We start from the raw sequence: 15,612 nt of genomic DNA on the forward strand, positions 1-15,612 counted from the left end.
TCCTGCGTGGAGTGGGGATCCTGCGAAGGATGTGGCCGATCCTGAGCTCTGCGCTTCAGGCCGAACTCTTCATCCCCGGGGCTGTGTGTGCTTTGACGTGGATGCTCTTTTGCAGCGTTACCATCCCTGTGAGAGCCGCGTTGTGCAAATCCCCGTAAATCAACCAGCAACTTTCTCTGGAGTGAATCGGATTTCTGTGAGCGGTACCGCCGGTGGCGCAGTGGGACGGGGACCTGCAGCCCCGTGAGAAGAGCGAGTGGGTGCTCAGCAAGCGGAGACGGGGACGAGGATGGAAGGAGGGGGGTTGTGTTGGGAATAAGGGCAGGGCCCTGGGCCTTGTGGCAATGGAAGGGGGCAGGGGGTGGAAGGAGCTGTTTCACGTCAGTCTGGAGGTTGCTCAACAGCTTAAAGGCTGCAGGGTGCACTTGTGGGCGGCTGCAAGGAGGAGAAGGGTCCCCAGGCTCCCCTGGTCTGGGAACGGCCGGCAGAGCGCTGTGTGACCACAAAAGCCGGAACATGGGTGGACAAGTGGCCTCGCGCTGCCCATGGCTGCTGGGCCTCCCCTCTTGTTCTCCGCAGGTTGCTCAGGTGGCCGAGCGCCTTGTGCCCGTGGTAAACAAAGAGAATCCCCGGGGCCGGAGGAGCGGCCGCCCTCCCTGCCCGGCCAGCGTAGCAACGGTGGCGGCAAACACCGCGGGCACTGCCGAGCAGGTTTGTGCGACTCCCAGCCCGTCCAGGACGCCATCCCTGCAGGGGGGACCCCTAAGTGACCCCCGCCCTGCTGTGCTTCCCAGGGCGCCCCATGGCAGCTGGTGGGGGCTTCAGCTGCCCCCGCTGCTCCATGGCGTTCGGCTCGGGGCCGCTGCTGCGGGCACACCAGGAGAAGCTGTGCCTTGGGACCCCGGCGGGCAGCAGCTCCTGTGGCCCTGGGGGGGACCCACTGCCCGCGGAGGGGGCTCTGGGCACGGTGAGGAGGCCGGGGGACAGCTGGGTGGTGGAGAGCGGCGTGTGCGGGGGTGGGACAGGGGTGCGTGCTGGGCTGGGATGTGCATGGGTGAGGAAATGGGGTCACAGCCACCACGGTTGGATCCAGCCCCACCAGTACCGGGGGGACCCTCCATCCTCCCCCTGCACCGTGTGGGTGACTCTCAGTGCTTGTTTTGCCGAAGCCAGGAAAGTTTCTGTTACTTAGCGTGTTTTCACCCTTTCCTTCCCGTTGGCCTCTCTGAGTTCGGGGGATCCCAGCACGGGGATCGTGCTGAGCTGCATCGTCCCCCCATCCTTCCTGGGCTCCCGCTGGCCAGACGGGGACAGCAGGGACCGGGGCGAGCACGGGGGGCTCCCCTGGGGGACGTGCTCACCCCCCGTGAGAGGGTCCTGCTCCGCATGGCCGACCCCTCTGCCAGGAAACCAGCACTGGAGGTACGGTAACCCGCACCCTGGGGGCACTGGCACCGCCGGCTCCCTGCACCCCCAGCCCTGTGGCTCGTAGGGTCCAGCCCCTCATGACCCAGTGCAGCAGGGCGAGCCCCCCCGCCCGCCAGCCCCAGCACGGGGGCACCAGCAGCAGCTGCGGGAGCTGCTTGAGACCCACGAGCGCCATGTGGCTGAAATCCAGGCCAGGACCCAGCAGCTGGAGCAGCAGCGAGAGGGTAGGAGCTGGTTTGGGGTGGTGGGGAGGCACCTGTGTGATGCAGCAGCCCCGGGGGCTGTGAGGGCCGTGCTGAGCCCCCGCGGTCCCACAGAGCTGTGCCGGCGGCTGGCAGCGCTGGGGGCTGGGGCGGCTGTGGATCCCCACCGCGAGCAGGGGGAGCTGGAGCTGAGCCGGGACCAGGCTGGATGGCTGCGTGTGGCGCACGGCGGGTGAGGGACAGGGCTCTGCACCCCTCCGGGGGAGCGGGGTGCTCCCCACCCAGGGGCCTTTGGCCCCTCACCCCTCCATTCACCCCTTTTCCCCCCAGGGCCACCGTCCACCTCGACACCCTCCTGCCGGCCGCCGGGCCGCTCTCCGCTGAGGCCAGGTGAGGGTGTGCGGGCCGCGATGGAGCTGAGCGCCCTGCTGAGCCCCAGCCCGGCTGACACGCGGCTGTGCAGGGCGCTGCGCCTGTCCTACCTGTGTGCTGGAGGACGCGACACGGCCATCCTGCAGCAGCTCCTCCACCTCCAGCTGGAGGCCATGGCACTGGAGAAAGGAACCGCGGAGCTGTGCGGGAGCAGGAGGACGGGTAAGTGGGTAAGCGGGTGAGCTCCAGTGGGGACTCCGGCTCCACAGCCAACAGCTGAGGCGCCCCTGGCTGTGGTGGCAGAGCCCCCTGGCACTGGTGCACAGGGTCTGGATGCGGCGCTGCTGGCCATGGAGCTGGAGAACCGGCGGCTGGAAGATGAGCTCCTGGCGCTGAAGGTCAGGCGGAAGAGGAGAGCTGATGCTGGTAGGTGACAGTCCCAGGGAATGGGGCAGCCCCACCTCTCAGCCCCAGTTGCCTTCGGGGTTGGAACCCTTGGGCTCATGCAAATATGTGCAAGGGAGGAACCCGTACCTGTACAGCCCGGGGTGGAATCGCTGCACTTGGGGAGACCTCGCACAGTGACAGCACCTGGTGGGGAGACACACAATCTTCCCTTAGCCATTGGGAAGAAATGGGGCAGGGAGATTCACTGCAGCAGGATTGGGACCCCCCCCCCCCCACCAGCCTGGTGGGATGCCAAGGAAAAGGGCTCCTTGGGAGCAGTAAGTGAGGAGCCCCCACTGCCCAGGCGCACAGGTGGCCCAGCACCACGCGGCGGAGCTGGCCCAGCTGCAGGCAGAGGTCGGGATGCTGCGGAGCCACGTGGAGCAGACAGGGCCACGGCCGCCCCCCGCCATCCTCCCACCGCCCGTGGCCCCCCCGCTCCTGCCCGCCATGGCCACACCGGAGCTTTTCATGGTAAGAGCCTTGTCCTGGGGCTGGTTCCAGGTGCAAAGGTGTGAGGGGAGTGGGGGTTGGGCTGCCGACCTGAACAGGACGGTTGCACTGGTCCAGGCATGGGGTGGTGATTCAGAACCTGTGCCTCGGCCACAGTTGGGGACACAGGTGTCCCATGGAGCCGGGGCCACCAGGGCAGGAGCCTCCTCCCCACAGGTGAGCTGTGCTCTGTGCCCAAGGCCATGTGTAACCAGGTGGCTCAGCAGCTCCTGGCAGCGTCACAGGACAGGGCTGGGACCCCTCCTGTTAATGCCACTTTTCTCCTTTCCCAGGAGTCCCCTGGGCCAGCACTGGGGACAGGGGGACCTGCAGCTCCTGGTCGAGCCTGTGTCCTCCCCACCCTCCCGCTTGCCCCCACCGTGGCCCTGGAGGACCCTCCTCCTGCTCAGGAGCCTCCAGCACAGCACAAACTGTCCCAGAGGTGAGCTGGGAACGGACCATGTCCCCAACAGCACGGCCCCAGTGTCCCCTCACCAAGCTGGAGCAGGAAATCGGGGGCTTTATTAACTCTAAGTGGGGTGCAGGGACGAAACTTGTTATAGCTGCAGGTGTGGGGCTTGGGACCGGCTGTGTAATTGTCACCGGGGCCAGAAACTTTCTGGGCATTTTTGCAGCACCACGAGCAGCAGGGAGGGGATGGGGATGTTTCTTTAATCCTGCTCACTGGGGCGGGCTGGAGAGCAGCACAGGGCACAGAGGGGCACAATTACTTGGTTGTTTTTCTTCCTTTTGCTATGGGGCACGTTCTCCCCACAAGCCCTTTCTAGAGCCAGCCTGACAGGAGCAGTCACAGCTCATCTTCGGGACCAGCAACACCCCGAAAGAGAATTCTACCCCCATGCTCAGGACCACACTGGGCATTTAATAAATGGCTTCAGCTTGTTGCTTTTCACATCTTTGTATTCTGTTTGTATACAAACCCCCTCCTGCACAGATGTGGGCAGCCCCCCAGGGCCCTGGGGGGCAATTTTGGGGCAGGAGAAAGACAGGAGGTGTCAGCACAAGCAACCATCACCCCCTGCATCTCTGCGAGCTCAGGGATGTAAAGGAGTGAAGTTGAGGTTGAACAGAGCTGATGCTGCACCCCAACAGCAGCTGGTGGAAAGGGGACAGGGCCCAGGGCGCTCAGGCCAGAGCTTTTAACAGCAGGAAGGTCAAGCCCAGGAACATTTGCTTACAATCTTTATTGAAGTCATACAAAAGTTGCCAAAAAGTGAAAAAATACACTATATACAAAACCATTTTCCTTGTAAGGAGAGGAGTTTCCAAGGTTAAAGAACTATCATACTGTGCTTTCAACTGCAGCCCCTGATTCTGCTTGTGGCCTTTTCTCTGTCTAAAAGAAAAGAAAAGGTTTTGGTTTTTAAAAACAAGACAGCAACTTCCAGCACCAATTCATGCAGCAGTTCTGAGTTTCTGTCATTTGAAGACTTAACTGATTACTTGTGCTTTCCTGGGCTTCAGCACCCAACACTGTTCTCAGGTATTTACATTAGCAATTGTAGCCCAGGTGTTTAAGTATTTAAACCCAGGAGTATTAAGAACACTTGGGGTAAGTCCCTGTGTTCAGCCCCACGCAAACACCCTGAATGTGTTTCTGTCCCACCCCACACTGCAAATCCCCACAGCTGGTGTGAGACAGCGGGGTACAACAGGGAATGTTCCCCATCTCATCTGCGAAGCCTTGTGAAGACTGGCCAGCAATAAAACCCCTGCCTGAACACAGGGGGAAAGACACAAGCACAGCACCGCCCCCCTGCCTCAGCTGCCCACCTCCTCTTCCATTTTTTCTGCAACCTCCTTTCCACTGGGGACGTCACCACCGCCGCCGCCACCATTGACAGCCGGCTCTGCTTTAGATTTCTTAGCTTCATTGTCTCCCTGGTGAGTCTCGTCCTCTGGTTTCCTCTGAGGATAAAATTGTTTATAGTTGTCACTATGTACAAATTAAGAGTTTAAATATTTTTTTAGAAAGTCAGCACTTAGATAGCATTGCACACGATCTATTCAACCTCTGCTGGCCAGGTTCAAGGAGGATATTTAAGATTTAACCAAAGCTCTGAAGCTTTGGTACAGAAGTCTCAACCACAGGGGATTTCCAGTAAGGCATTACTTAGGTGCCAGTATCTATAGAGCTGAATTATCCTTATGGTTTGGCAAGGAAACACACGACGGCTGGGCCAGGTACCAGTTAAGGGGGCAGATTTAGAGCATCTATGACATTTACAGTCACATCTGTAAAGCAGATCAAGGTTGCTCCAGGCAAACCTGAACTGCGAGAGGCCAACAGAACACAGGCCGGGCTGTGCCACCACATTCCATTACAGGAGAATTTTCATGACATCTGCAAGGACTTCTAGAAAAAATGTATACCTTCAAAGGAACCCAGCGCTCAGTACATTCTCTCTTTAGGAGGCAGCTGATCAGCACTGCCCTTAGACTGGCTTTGCTATTTGTCAAGCCCAGTTCTCCATTTCCACTTGGGAAGAAGGGTGAGGCGGGAGCTGAGCCACTCTCCTGGAGGCCGGATGGCTCCCGGACAGGCTCCCAGGGGAAAGGAGTTTCACGCACTATTTCTGGTTGTACTTTTACACAGAGCAAGCCAGTGGTACTTTATTTTAACAAATTAACTGTTCAATTAGTCGTTTCTGGACTCACCTTTTTCCTGACGAGGTGAGAGATGTCTGTGACACACTGAGATGCACCATCAGCTGCTTTTCTCACTGGAATCTGTTGCAAGACATAAGATTGTCACATAAGTAACAGCAAACAGTAATCCTTGAAGCAAACAGCAATTCTCAGCATCCGTCTTAAATTAACTTACTGTGGAAACAGAACCACTGTCTTCACTTTTTGCAAAGCCAGATGTGGTTCCAGCCTTAAGAAAAAGCAGAAGGAAAACATTGGAACAAGTTCTTGCTATCTAGTCATACAAAACCATACATGCTGCTTTAGAAAGGGACAGAAAACCCAACTCCTCCGTGTCCCAACACTGCGTTCTGCTCCTACACTTACAGCCAGGACAGAGAGATGAAAATGTCACACCGTGATGTGACACTCTGTCCATCCACATTTGGCTGACCTATTGTTTCCAGCCCTGACACATTTAATTGCTATAGGAGGCTACCAAATTCCATTTCCGTTTGGAACAATTAATGTCACTGTATTTACTAACTATCCTCTCTTTAGCTGTCACCTGCCTCTACTTCCTTTTCACAATCACAGTCCCCATCACTTGTGAGCAACCACAGCTGATCTGCACGACCAGTCTGAGCCTTTCCCACCACTGGTTTATTTCAAGTCTCCCTGGAAGGATGTTTGGCCCAAAGGAAACAGCAGGACACTGACCAGAGTTGCTTTCAGAGCCAGCTCAGCTACTCTCGCGCTCTTCTGAGACTCCTTTGAATCTTCGATCTTTTCTCTAATTTCAGGGAGCAGCCCCCTCAGTTCTTCAATCTCCTTCTCATCTTCAGGAGACCCATTTTCTGTCTTCTGCATTCGCTCGGTGAGCATTGCTGGGGTGAAACAGGTACAGCAAAACACCTCAAGACACAGCAGCTGCCCAGTCATCAGTATCCACAGAGGCAAGTGTCTGCCAACACACAGTCTCAACAATTCTGATTACCAGTTTCAGACTGGCAAACATTTCCATGGCAAGGCAATAAGCACATCCAACTACTTTTAGGGCAGTTTAACAAAGTTTGCTTTGCCTTGTGAAAGCTCTGGCACTCGCTAGGGAGGTTCTGAAACCCACTTACCCATTCTCTTGTCAATGACTTCGATGGATTTGCCGAACTGCAGAACGGCCTCGTCGAACTGGCTGTTGTAGTGATAGGCCAGCGCCAGCTGGTAGTGACTCTCGGCCAGCAGCCGGTCGTGAGCCTCCAGGTACTTCTGCTGCAGCGCCAGGCAGGCCTGGAACTCTTCGATAGCCTGCGTGTAGTTCTCTGTAGGAGAAAGCCGCACGCTCTTCACAAACCACACTTGTATATGAACAGGCAAGATCTAAGCCCTTATGCATTTACTCCGTGTTTTATTGCATTTTATATAGTCTGAAAACCAAAGCGCCGTTGAACGCGGCAGGGGAGCTGAGCGACAGGCTGCGTGTGGGTTAGCAAGTGACACCACTCACAGTCCAACACTGACTCCCCCTAAACAAGACTGTTTAGAACCAGTTCCTCTAGTTCTCTCAACAGAGCAACACAGTAACTACACAGCCAAGACAAAACCACCCTGCTGCTTCACCCCCCACCACAAACTGGGTACAACCTGACCCCAGAGCCTACAATCCCTGGCCCAGCCCAGCTCCGCTCAGCCTGTTCAGTGACACAAACCACAACTCTCGCTTTGTCACCCTTGTCCACAAACCTGCCACCTTGTTTTTAATGTTTGCCATAGAGAAAGATCACACCCTGCTTGGATGGAATAAGATTAAACGCCATGTTTTTAAATGAAGGGCAGACAAGACACATTAGAAGGCACAAACCTGAGTCTCGCTTCACATTAATTTTTTTCTCATGTAAAACACATCGGGCTCTTTCCTGTCCACGCAGTATTTTGGAAGGTCTAAGAGTCAACCATATTTGCAGCGTTTATGTTCTGGAACTGGCCTGGTACCAACACCTCCCGTTTTGCTCCGTGACTCACTGCGTCAATAAGGAAGGAGTCCTCAGTTCCTGAAGCTAACCAAACCCTGCCTGTACCGCCAAGCACGAGGCTGGTTTTGATCTGGTAACTCATCACTTCTTACTCAAAGCTTTTCTTCCACTGTTCTGGAAGAGCACGGACCACCCGAGTTAAGGCACTGACTTGTTCATCCATTGATTCTAAAGCTTCTCACATGGCTGTACTATCATAATTAAACCAAGTGTATTTTGTTTTAAACTTAACAGCCTTAACTCAGCTCAGCTCATTTTAAAGTAAGAAAGAGAGAAGGACATAAAGTGGAATTGTACATGAGAATTACTGTTACTCACCAGATTCAATGCTAACTTCTCCTAACTTTAGATGAGCTTGAGCTGCATGGAGCTGAGCTTCTTTTGTTTCTTGTCTAAATCAAGGGGAAAAAAAAGAGTAGTTTTCAAATTCTGATCAGAATATGCCACATGCACCAAATGCTTGTGCCACCCTCTAATTTCCAATGAGTTCCTCTAGCAGATATCCAAACTAGGCCTTAGGCCTTCACCTCTTGTAGATGACTTTTGCCAACTCCAGCATGTCCCAGGCCAGCTCAAGATTTCCAATTTCATCCTCCTCGCTTTCCTGTAGAGACCAGAAATGCATTAAAGATTGAGTGACCTGATTACATATCACATCAAACAACACTAAGTCCCTAAGCATTGTTGTCAAGGAATTAATTTCTTCATGCAGTAAATAGTTTACTGCAAGAAGGAAAAAACAAAAGAATGTGCAAAAGAGGTTATTGCATCAACCGAGACTTGGCCTGAAGTGAAGCTCACAATGGTAGTTGGCATGGCCTTAATTTTTTCCCCCCAAAATAACAAGGCACCAAGCATCGACACAATCCTAAGAATAACATTTTGTTTAAGGTGCTATTTAGATGAATCAAAAGCTAAGTTAAGGAGTTGATATTCTAATTTAAGCAGTGCTACACTTCCTACTCAATTTCCACCCTAACCATGGCTTATTGGACTGGGTGCATTCAACATGCGCAGTGAGACAACAAAACAAAGGGAGAATAAACTGTTACAAGTAACTAACCTGTCCCTGCATTTACCAGCCTGCGTTACTCATCTGTAGACTGCCCGAGTTTACAGAGCTGAGCAGGATACTACAATGCAGACTACACGTAATGCTGCCCCTTACTTGAAAACCAATATTGCCCAAGGAATTTCCTACACAGGACTAAATGAAATACAACCAAGCTTTTATAAAGGCGTTAACATGACATTTAGACAACTACTGCCCTCTTCCATGAGAGCTGATATCAGAGCTCAGCAATCTCACCTTGTCTTCTGCTGTCAGTTCATTCTCCTTATCATCTTCAGCTTTATCATTTTCTTTATCTTCCTCTTCAGATTCTTCTGTTTCTACAAGGAAAGTAGATGAATGAGAACACTTGTTGTTACTACGCTGGCTTCACATGGAGTCAGGTAGATCATATTCAGCCCTTATCCTTCCAGTGACAGGTTAGATGTGTGACGGAAGAAAAGCACAGACAGATTAATTTCCCAGCAGCCACCATCATGCTGAAAGCATCAGGCACTGTAGACTTAAGTAGTTCCAGGCTACCTTGAAGTTTAACTTAACTCACCTAGAACTCAGTTCTCACAAACACATTGTGGGTTCCCACGGAATGCTGAGCAGCCCTGGAGGTATTTACTGCTCAGTTGTTGGACTTCATGCTACAGAGAACAAGCGTTTTCAGCAAGATAGCGGCTGCTAAGCTGTGTATCGCTGTGTACCAATGAGAATGTTCCTGAGTTTGTGTTCCTCATGTCAGACACTTAAGTGGCAATGTTATTAATGAACCTGCTATTGTGTAGCCCTAATTTGACTTCTGATACCGTGCAGGAGCGTTGCATGATCTGTTCTGCCTGTAGAAAATATTTTGGGACAATGTGCAGTGAAGGAGTACGGCTGATTACTTTAGGGCGCTGGCTGACTTGCCTGAAGCCACACACTTAATTCCTTCATCAGGACACTGACTAATTCCAGAATAACAGGAGCTTGATGGGGCAGAGAGCAGTGAACTCATGAGCTCATTAAACTCTCCAAAAGCACACACCTACCACTGAGAGAGACAAGCCTGTATGAGGACAGCTCAATCAAAGGTAAAACAGAAGAGATATTAGCAAGTTGAAGTCAATTTTAAGTAGTGGAAAGAGTGTGGAAGGACCAGGTACCATGTTCAAGCGTGTCCTCACACCAGCAGAGTTGGAACAAAACAAAGTGGTACGTGTGCATAGGCAGCGTTTCACAGGGTGAGTGCATAACTGCTCTGAGTTTATCTTCAGTCCAGACAGACACCTTGTTAGGCAGCTGCTTTGCCAACTGTCATTGTACTCAGCAGTACAAACCCTTTCAGTGTCCAGAACTATTTTAGAGTCTGAATATTTGCCACTCCTAAAATAAGACTCATCCTGTGCCGCTGAGCTACTGACAAGCAAAGTTTCAATTATCAGCTCATCAATTAACTTGTGCAATAGAAAGCATTGGCCTACTAAGATCACAAAAATACCGCTTCAGCAAAGCCGGTAAGTTTTATGACGCGACTTTAACATAATTCTGAAAGCAGCTACAATGAAGCAGGAAGCAGAATGGCAGCAAAAGCTCAGTAGCTGGCAGAGTAGCTAGAGAGCAGCAATAAGCCTTCAGGTTCCAGGGCAAATTAAGCTTAGATTTGCCACCAAATTCTCACTTGTAGTTACCACCAGAAAGACTCAAACGGAGAGTTCTGTTTTGTTGTGTATTTAGCTGTTCTTATTTTTCTGCTCCACTGTTTTAAAATAAAATGCCATTATAACCGTAAGGAACTTGTGTTTCAAGTTATTTCAAGGTTAGTGCGATAAACCCAGACGCATGCAAGTGAACATCCATTCAGTATTCTCCACCAGCCTGGCCAACACTTACACATTTCACAGGGCTGTAAGTTTGCTTTCAAGTAAGATTTGCTTTGCAGTTAGTTAAGCGTTAGTCTAGAGAAACTGGGACCATTCTCTATTCCTTGAAATTTTACTCGGATGTAAAATCCTTCAAGAGCCCCTTTACTGTGCCTTTTCCTTATTCTAAGGCAAACAGAAAATTCTGAATGGAACACTTTTTACCCGTTGTTAGCCAAATCCATCAAGTCATCCACCCACAAGTACTTTTCTCCTGTCACTGTTACCTTCTCCCTCCTCCATCAGGTCATCTTTCTCTTCTTTTTCTACCTTAGCACCTTCACCCTCTTCCATCAGGTCATCATTCTTTTCCTCTTTCTCTACCTTAGCAGCTACTTCAGCCTTTTCTTCTATGTCATCAGATGGCTCTTTGCCCTCGGTGGGCACAGGTTCCTTTGAGGACTCTGTCTCTTTGGATTCACCTGCCTTCTCTTCCATAGCTGCCTCTACTGGCTCTTGTTTCTCCTCCACTTTCTTCTGTTCAGCTGCCTCTGTCTCACCTTCCGCAGCTCCTTTCTGCTCCGCAGCAGCTGCTGCCTGCACTTCTGCTGTCACTTCTTGTGCCACCACCTTCTCTTCCACAGCTGCCTCTGCCTGCTCTTCTGCAGCCTCTTCTTGTGCCACCGCCAATGCTTTTTCTGCTGCTTCTGCTGTCTGTTCTCCCGCCTCTCCCTGCTCTTCCGCAGCCGATTCTCCAGCTTCAGCCTCTTCCACAGCTGCTTTTGCCTCCTCACCTGAGACTTCTGTCATTCTCTCCTCGGTTGCCTCTGCTACCTTCTCTTCAGGAACTGTGTTCTGCTCTTTTTCCACTCCCATCTCTTCCACAGCTGCCTCCTCTTTCGTAGCCTCCTTTCCCACAGCAACCTGCTGCTTCTGCTCTTCTGAAGTTACTTCCTTCTCCACAGAAGCCTCTGTCTTCTCTTCAGGCTTTTCCTCCTTGACAGCAATTGCTTCTTCTGTTGGTTTCTGTTCTGTGATATCTTCCATTTCAACATCCTCCTCTTTCCTTTCCTTCTCAGACACTACTGGAGACTCTTCTTTAGACTTTTGGGCCTCTTCTTTTTCCTCCATGGCGTTATAAACCTGTTCTCTCAACTCCTCCCTTGCTTCTTCTACATGATTGAGGAAGCATAAACATTTCTTCGAGTTTAGTCATAAAGACATTAACGGGCACTGACAATACCACCCTCAGACCCTCCAGTGTGTTGGTTTGTCACCGAGTTAGACAACATTCCTAAAAAGCTCCATTTCCAAACTACAAGGAATTAGGATGGAACCAACATGGTAACGTCAACTAAGCACACCCCTTCCCCATCCCCAGGCTGCAGCATTGCAAGCGGCTGCTCAAGCAGCGTGCGGGTTTTGCAAGCTCGCGTTTTTAGTCACAGCTAAGCAAGAGGTGCCAGCGTTTTAATAGCCTGGATTGTCAGGAATCCCTGTGTTACCTCCAGCTGCAGGTAGTATAAAAGTTACTGTTCTCGAACTGTTGACAGCAACTCTGAGCTGTCCTACTACACACACTGTGCTCTGCTACAAGGTTACAAAGCAGTTCAACTTGACTGTGAAGCTTAAGAAAGCAGGTTTGAACGCAGTGCTGCAGGACACAGACACCCAGTGACTCTAGACATGCTTTCAGTGACCAGCTCCTTGCAGGAGTTTTAGAGGTTTTTTCAATCTCCAAGCAAGATTAAAAGGAAAAAGGTCCGTTCAGGCTGCTAAGAGCTTCAACAGAATGATTCAGGCTACCTAAGATACCGATGGACCGAACTCGGACCGTTCATACAAGAACAGGCAGCTCGGTGCCTCCACGACACGGCAGGCGGCTTTACATACCATCAACAGCTGGTAACGCAGAATCACCTTCCGCTTTTTCTCCTTCCTCTTCAACCTGCACCCCTTCTAAGGCGTTTCCCAGGACACCATTTTCCATTCTAAAGCGAACAAAAGCTTGTTATCCCTTGGCTCTGGGAATATCGCTGTTTTAACTGCACAGGCTGCAAAGCCACAGCCCATCCCACCCAGCGCAACCCTGTGTATGTGAAATTATAGTGTAACCCCATCTATATGAGGCTGAATTCCTATGACGCCCGGCAGACTCTTAATCAAATAAGAAACTGCTTGTGTACCTTGCCAGCTCCAAGAGAGATTTTCCATAGTAAAAAAAAGCTTCTGCACACTCATCCGCAGTCTCACCATATTTTTTACCCCTGCAAAAGAAATGCAGAATTATTACTTTAGATTTCTATAAGTGAATTTGAAAGCTAAAAATTCCTGGACAAGAAGAATCGGTTTCTTAGATCGTCTCCTATTGTTTCAAACACTTAATGAGTGCCCCTCTCAGCTCTAAGTGGCTCTCATAAGCACTCAGTAGAGCAAATTAACCTAAAACTCAAAGAGGCCTCACCCTCAGACTGATCAAGGTTGGCAGCAAAGCTACCAGGAAGTAACACTATCCCCACATTTTCATATGAACAGACTACAACAGAACCACACACTGCAAAATAAAATATGAAATCCCATTTCGTATTTAGGGAACTGCAGTGGCTGCAAAAGCTGTCTAAATTGCACACCAACTACAGTATCGTCCAGCACTTGAGTTAATTTTAAGCAGATCATATTCTTCTTAGTGGTATTATAAATACAGCAACATATATAAGGTAAAAAACTCGTTCTTTCTTCTATAAGCCACATCAGTATAGTCAAGCTGAAACTAAGCCCCACAATATACACAAAACGTTCCACTACTCACAGTAAGCTCGCAGCTTCCTGGAAGGCATTAACAGCAGCCGGAATATTTCCCATTACCAAGTGTTTCTGTCCTAAACCCAATAGTTTCTTCGATTCTCCATCCACATCCATACTGGGGCAGGAAAAGGAATTAAAAAAAAATGAATAAATACAGGATTGTTAGTTTCCATAGTAATCAGCACACTTGATGTCAGAAAAATTTGCATCCAGCTTTCAAAACGTAGTCGGCTTTATATAAGGCTAAGGTGCAGCCATAACGCTGGTTGGAGCCACCAGGTTGCGTGTGGGGGTTGTTTGGTTTTGTTTGTTTAAATCTGGACCAATTTTTAGCTCCAGCAGACTAATTTCAACCAATTGCTGCAAGAAGCAGGTATCAGAATCTGATAGGACAACAGATGCTAAAGAACATACAGTAAGAGCTACACGCCAATACAACACTGAGTACTGCACAGTGTTGTGCCAGACTCTGACACCGGACAGAGCAAGAATGAACCAAAGTTATGGCTTTTCATGGCACAGCACGATGCATCTGAGAACAATGATGGATGCAAGTCTTGGTTTTGACTCAGTGCCTCTCACACCGCTCCATTTCCAGACAACCCATCGCAGCGCAGCACCTGGGCTGGGACCAGAGGAGCCCACACCAGTAACTGTTGCCTGCCAGACACACACCTGAACCCCCCCCAGTGCTTGCCCTGCACTCAGCAACTCACAGACCAAGAACTTCCTAAAAAAGAGTTGGTATTTATGCATCTATTAGTCGTTGAAAGAATTTTGTTGCACTAAATTGGTGCGAACTACTGGTCAGCACAAGTTTTCAGCATCTACGACACCTGCATCAGTTCAGTTCAAGCCTAACAACCTATTTGAAGGGCGACCACTTTTTGTTTCTCTCCATAACCCTCGTGTTTCATGTTATTTAGTAACTGACAACTCTGACTCCCGCCTCACCTGTCTGTCTTGTCTGTGGATGTGGAAGGAGCTGCCAATTCCTCTTCCATCCTGCAAACAGAATACTGAGTAAGTACTTACGACAGGTCAACCATTGCAGGCAGGAGCGGAGCTCTGGGAGGCGTGACCCGGAGCGGTCTGGTTGTCTCTTGGGGAAACCCATCAGTTTCAGTTTTGTTTGCCGTTTGAATGAAGATCGTTAGGAAAGCAGGTGCTGTCAGCCCAGGCTGTATCTGACGAAGCCCAGCCGACAGCTTTGCTGTCGGAAAACCAGCATCACCCGCCCCTGACCCACGGCACCTCACAGCTCAGAGTCATCCCCGCACAGACCTGCAGCACGGAACGAACCGCAAAGCACAAAATCGGGTGTTTTGCAGCGCGTTTCCAGTCAGAAACCCGAGGATGTGCCCAAGGCGCCGATAGCCGCAGGTCAGGAAGCCCCCGGGCAGCCTCTCCGCTCCGGGGCAGCGGCCGCACAGCCCCCGGCCGCCAGCTGACAGCACCCGGGCCGGCAGAGGGAGGCTGGGGGCGGCGTCGCGGAGCTCCCCGGGCGGAACAAAGGCCGAACGGGGCGGGCAGCGACCGAACCCCCCCTACCCCTCACAGACAATGGGCGCCTTTCCCGCCTTCCCCTCGGCCCCGCCCCCCGCCATTGGCGCCAAACCCCGACGGCGGCTCCTGACGGGCTGGCGGCCCGGCGTCACGTGACGCCGCAGGCCCACCCACACCCCCCCAGCCGCTCCCCCTCCCCCAGCCCGCCCCAGGGGCAGGTTCCGCGGCGTCGGCTGCCCCCAACAAAGATGGCAGCAGCCGCGCAGGGGTCACGTGGTGACTCCGCGCGAGCCGAGCGGGCCCAGCTGGCGCTGGGGAAGCGGGGCGGCACGTACCACCGCGGGCGGGGGGGGGGGAATGTGGGGGAAGGGGGCAGGCGCGCAAGCCCGATCTGCACCCCCAGTCCTGCCCCCCCACCCACAAAAACGGGACGCCTGCCTGCCGCCCCCTACCCCCCCCCTCCAGTCACCCCATGAAGCGAAAGCGCCCCCCTTCCCTTTTGCTGCCCCCCCTCCCCGACACGCACGCACCGTGACCGGGACCAGCCCGCGCGGCCCTACCTAGTCGGGGAGGCTGGCGCGGGCTCAACGCAGGGGGGAGCGGCGACGGCCGAAGATTGCATAAAAGCTGCTGGAGACAGGGGCGGCGGCGGCAGAGTGCAGACCCCTGCCCCTCCGGCTGCCTATATACCCCCGAGGACACGCCCCGGCCCGCCTCGCGGCGCGCGCACGCCGCGGGGGGACTACCGCTCCCGGCATGCCGCGCGCCCGCCCGCC

General features: G+C 52.3%; 3 protein-coding genes across 8 annotated transcripts in view; 2 read left to right on the forward strand and 1 right to left on the reverse strand.

Annotated features, from left to right (window-relative positions):
• The window catches only part of PRDX1 (peroxiredoxin 1), a 341,280-nt gene that overhangs the window by 289,607 nt on the left and 36,061 nt on the right, over nt 1–15,612 (forward strand). The window lies entirely within an intron of this gene.
• On the forward strand, nt 1,024–2,294 carry CCDC17 (coiled-coil domain containing 17). The gene is made up of 5 exons (XM_065842072.2): nt 1,024–1,422; nt 1,520–1,652; nt 1,746–1,863; nt 1,962–2,021; nt 2,095–2,294. The coding sequence occupies exons 1-5, from the start codon at nt 1,045–1,047 to the stop codon at nt 2,243–2,245; spliced, it is 840 nt and encodes a 279-aa protein (XP_065698144.2). The 5' UTR covers nt 1,024–1,044; the 3' UTR covers nt 2,246–2,294.
• NASP (nuclear autoantigenic sperm protein) lies at nt 4,133–15,552 on the reverse strand. Of its 4 annotated transcripts, none has more exons than XM_065842336.2 (15): nt 15,397–15,552; nt 14,285–14,335; nt 13,335–13,445; nt 12,712–12,792; nt 12,419–12,516; nt 10,813–11,697; nt 8,931–9,013; nt 8,149–8,225; nt 7,940–8,013; nt 6,722–6,910; nt 6,312–6,478; nt 5,788–5,841; nt 5,622–5,693; nt 4,737–4,871; nt 4,133–4,299 (listed from the first exon to the last, which is right to left on the reverse strand). In XM_065842336.2, exons 1-15 carry the CDS (start codon nt 15,456–15,458, stop codon nt 4,246–4,248), a joined length of 2,193 nt encoding a protein of 730 aa, XP_065698408.2. In that variant the 5' UTR covers nt 15,459–15,552; the 3' UTR covers nt 4,133–4,245. The 4 variants fall into 4 exon arrangements, with proteins under 4 accessions (XP_065698408.2, XP_071666014.1, XP_065698410.2 ...); XM_071809913.1 differs by having other exon boundaries at nt 15,367–15,489; XM_065842338.2 differs by lacking the exon at nt 15,397–15,552 and adding an exon at nt 14,615–14,875.

The sequence above is a fragment of the Patagioenas fasciata genome, chromosome 6, assembly GCF_037038585.1.
Source record: "Patagioenas fasciata isolate bPatFas1 chromosome 6, bPatFas1.hap1, whole genome shotgun sequence".
NCBI classification, from domain to species: Eukaryota; Metazoa; Chordata; class Aves; order Columbiformes; family Columbidae; genus Patagioenas; species Patagioenas fasciata.